The sequence below is a fragment of the Triticum urartu genome, unplaced genomic scaffold (assembly GCF_003073215.2).
Source record: "Triticum urartu cultivar G1812 unplaced genomic scaffold, Tu2.1 TuUngrouped_contig_4586, whole genome shotgun sequence".
NCBI classification, from domain to species: domain Eukaryota; kingdom Viridiplantae; phylum Streptophyta; class Magnoliopsida; order Poales; family Poaceae; genus Triticum; species Triticum urartu.
This window is the reverse complement of record NW_024115185.1, coordinates 1-4515: the sequence shown is the minus strand read 5'-3', so window position 1 is coordinate 4515 and position 4515 is coordinate 1. Positions and strand designations below refer to the sequence as shown.

Genomic DNA, 4515 nt, shown 5'->3' with positions numbered 1-4515 from the left:
TCCGCCTAGACGTACAGTTCGGAACCCTCTACCCGAGATCCGCCGGTTTTGACATTGACAAGGATTCTGCAGGTCCCATCGTCTTTGTGCGCTAGAGTGATCAAGGCACGATATTTCAGAGATGACTCGATCCTCACGGCCACTGCAACCTCATCCATCTCCTATATCTTTCGCAGCATATTACATGGAAGAGATTTGTTGAGGGAAGGCCTGATATGGCGCATTGGTGACGGATCTTCAGTGAACATACACCATGAAAATTGGATTCCGAGAGCGGGGTGTATGCGTCCGTTGGGGCAGGTTTTTGTACCAGGTTTGACCAAGGTAGCTGACCTTTTCACTCCAGATGGACGAAGATGGGACAGTAACAAACTGCATGAAATGTTCTCTGACGATGACGTGAGCGACATCAAGCAAATCGCCGTTGGGGGCCCGGGTACTGAGGATTATCCGGCCTGGAACTACACAAAAAATGGTGAGTTTACTGTGCGGTCTGCTTATCACCTTCGGAATGCGAGGTCCGGACGGCCGGAGTCCTCTAATTCCGTTTTGAAACATAAAGGTTACTTAGCATTATGGGAAACATCTGCTCCAACCAAAGCCAAGATTCATATGTAGAGGATGATTCGTAATGGTCTCGCGGTGGGGTCTGAGCTTCATCGACGGAGGATAAAACCCGGTGTTTTTTATGTGGCGTGTGGGCGGGAGGAGACGGTGCTGCACCGCTTCTGGATGTGTCAACACTCTGCACGGTTCTGGCAGCTTATGCATTCGGAAAAGGGAGTCTCGGTGGCGATCCCACCGAGTCCGATCGACTCCCAGAGTGCACTAGCGAGCTGGCTGCTCGGGTGGCTTGGAGAAGCAGTCGATGAGGAGAAGGCGGCCATGATCCAGGCTGTGTACGGCCTGTGGTTGGCTCGCAAAGAGGCAAGGGAGGGACAGCAGATTTCTCCACCACATGAAATCATAGAGAAGGTAGCAGCACATATGAAGGAATGGAAGGAGGCTCACACTCGTGACCCGCGCCAAACGATGCCGCAAATCAAACAGAAGTGGCGACCACCGGACATTGGGTGGCTGAAGTTGAACTCTGACGGGGCAGTCGCGAAGGTGAGGAGTACGGGAGGAGCTGGAGCGGTAATCAGAGATCATGATGAGGCGTTCCGGGCGGGGCTTTGTCACTTTTTAAGGGATGTAGCCGACCCTGAAGCGGTGGAGATATTGACCTGCAAACGAGCACTTGAGGTGGCGAGGGAAATCAACGCTGAGAAGATACATGTCGAGCTGGACTCCCAGAGTGTGGTTCGGAAGTTAAATGATCGCCAGAAGGAACTGTCGTCTGCTGGTCTGTGGATACAAGAGATTAAGTCAATGCTAGCGTCATTTTCCGACTTTAAAGTTTCGTGGGTTCATCGTTCTGCTAATGTTGCCGCACATAAGTTAACGAGAGTCGGTGTTGGTGATGAACTTTGTAAGGTGTGGTTGGGGCTTACCCCGGATTGTGTTTTTGATGTAATTTCGGATGAGATTCCGAACGCATACGATTAAATAAAACGGCAATATTATTCCTAAAAAAAATCCAGTTTGGTACACGAACCCAACTTAACTTATGATGATTGGGCCGGTCGGTCGTGCCTACCGCACCGCACCGCACCGCATCGCTGCTGGCTCCAGCTCACACCAAGAAAAAAGAAAAAAAAAAGAGTGTTCCTTCCTTCAATTGCTGGCTCTGGCGCTACCTGTCAGCCGTCCCAGCAGAGCAGAGCAGCCATCCCCTCCCCTCGACGCGCCGCCATCCGTCTGTTCCTCTCCGCCATGAACAACCTACTAACCGTAAGTCGTTTCATCTCTCTCAGCCCTTCCCTTCCATTCCTCCTTTCATCTCTTCACGCTCCAGATCTTGGCTAGGAAGGCCTTCAAATTCCTCTTTTCGCAGCGCAGCTAAGAAACCCTTCTTCTCAATTTAGTTTAGTCTCTTCTCTTCGCGGCTTTAATTCAATTTGCGTTTATTACCAACCGCTCCAGTCTCAAATTTAATTGTCATTCACTCTTTCTTACGTACTTAAGTTCAAAACAACACATGATCATCATCACATTAGCTTAGCTGCAGCTAGCTAAAATACTTTCTCTGTTTTTCGCAGTTTAATACTACATAGTACATACATACTACTCTGCTACCAACACAAATAAGCTGCTTCATAATCGAATGCTCTTTCTTTATTGGCCAACAATCCTCCTGTTACTGTACTTTTGGCTGTGATGTCAGATCCAATAATTCATAACATTTTCCCAAGTTTGAAAGCTTTCACATGTACATACATACAGACAGACATGACACTAGTTACAAACAACCCGCCATCATAATTTATCTACATTCATAGTTTTGAATTCATAACTTCAGGGTTGGTCTTATTTTGGCCTCATGGATGGTCGCTGTCAGTCATGTTTGCTTTCACATGCACATGCACTCTGTGTTACAACCGATCCGCAACTAGGACGCACTTGATCCATCTCTTCTGCTAGTACCGACATAGTATAAGCTTAATTAATGCTCTTCTCTTTTGGTTGGGACTAGTGGTTACAATGATGTCAATGCTTTATTTCTGCAACAACCCGGTTTAGTTTCGTTCCAGCTGATGGTGAAAGTAGCTACTAGCACAATTGGCTACAATGTCGTCAGATCCAACAAGAATTCATAACAATAAAGCCAGACTTCACCTAAACACTTCAGATTTTGCAGGATTCCTCGAGAGATGGGGGGGATCTTGAGATGGGAATGCATCACCCCGATGCCTCTGATAATTTACAAGCCTTCTTGAAGAAGGTGCCCTTCTCTTCTGCTTACCTAGGATAGGATAGGAAACTCTCTGCTAGTCTCTCATGTTACTTCTCCATTAGTTTTTCCACTTCAGATTAATTAATGATAGGCATGATGCTTTCGTACACAAAACAGGTTGATGGGATCGACAGCCTGATAGCTAAGCTCACGAGCCTCCTGACCAAGCTCCAGGTCCGCTCGTCAATTCATTCATCATCTCCCATTCTAGCTAGCTAGTTTCCTTATTTCTGCCTCTGCTTCTTATATAGTATAGTATGTTGATTCTCATAGTAATGATGCAAGTTTCATGGTGTGCCTTTAATTTGCTTGCAGTCTGCCAACGAGGAATCAAAAGCAGTCACAAAAGCAAGCGCCATGAAAGGTGACAACAAAACTCGCTCGTGTGCTTTACTTAGCACAACACCAAAACCTCATCATCTTAGACAGAGTTGAAAATCCCGCTCTACTTGTAATCACGCACAACATGCATTTTTGTAGCAATCAAGCAGCGAATGGAGAAAGACATTGACCAAGTCGGCAAAATTGCTCGTATGGCGAAAACAAAAGTTGATGAACTGGACAAAGATGTATGTTTTCACCTGACCTTGCTCGTCTCTCTCTGTTATTCTTCTTTGATTCCTAGCTGCATGTGCACAAATTAAAAGATGGACATGCTGCTTATGGCTTGCTGTTGCAGAACTTATCTAACAGGAAGAAACCTGGATGCGAGGAGGACTCTGCGGTTGATCGATCAAGGGAACAGACTACTGGGTAAATTCCATTTACTGTCAATTTGTCTCTCTTGCCTGCATGAATTAGCCCTTGTTCGCTGTGCTCACTGATTTCTCTCTACAGAGCAGTGAAAAAGAAACTGAAGAAACGGATGGACGATTTTCAGGTATTGTTTTCCTCTAACTTGAATGTCCAAATTGACTACATGTATGTGATGACCTTCCTCTTCTGTCTGTGAATGAATAAATGTTCCCTCTAATGCCTAATAGAGTAGTAATATGTATATACAAACAAAAAAGTTAAAACTAGTCCATATTTCTACTTACTACTACTTGGGCTATTTGATTTGATATGCCCTCATATATAGAGCAGCAGCAGGGAGAAACTACTCTGCTTTCCCATGTCTATGACCCATCCAGGTTAGAATCCAGCTATATGAATTCTCAACATCTAGCTCTTCACAAGCGGTGCAAGCGGCTTCGTTGATGCTTATATGTTCTAAAAAGTAAAAAAAAAAGAAACATACTACTGAACTATATTTTTTGCAAATTGTCCTCCTTTCAACTTGCAGCAGTAACTTTACAAGAATGTTTATTAGCCATTATGGTAGATTATTGATACTATGCAATCAGCCTGATGTCTCTCAAGATGGAATAATATAATGCAATCTTGCAACTATGTGAGTGATATGGCGTTGTTACCCCCCTGATGCAGGTGTTGAGAGAATCAATCCGGCAGGAGTACCGGGAAGTCGTTGAAAGAAGGGTATTCACTGTAACTGGTAATCGCCCTGATGAAGAGGTATAGTTGTAAAAAAAAATTTCTATGGTTAAATTTGTGCTTTTTTCTTTCTATCCCTTCATCTTACAGTGTGTTACCCTCTTATGTTACTTTGGAACCTGCAGACAATTGACGATTTAATCGAGACAGGGAGAAGCGAGCAGATTTTCAAAGATGCGGTTCAG

The 4515-nt window shown here is 44.8% G+C and overlaps 1 protein-coding gene across 1 annotated transcript; it reads left to right on the top strand.

Annotated features, from left to right (window-relative positions):
• Positions 1 to 1720: 1720 nt before the first annotated feature.
• Positions 1721 to 4509, top strand: LOC125528038 (syntaxin-132-like; the record flags this gene model as incomplete). Its single annotated transcript, XM_048692555.1, has 9 exons — positions 1721 to 1833; positions 2741 to 2824; positions 2954 to 3010; positions 3152 to 3200; positions 3317 to 3405; positions 3516 to 3589; positions 3674 to 3716; positions 4265 to 4351; positions 4456 to 4509. Coding segments are annotated over exons 1-9 (555 nt in total), but the record flags the coding sequence as incomplete, so codon positions are not given.
• Between the last annotated feature and the right edge of the window lie 6 nt (positions 4510 to 4515).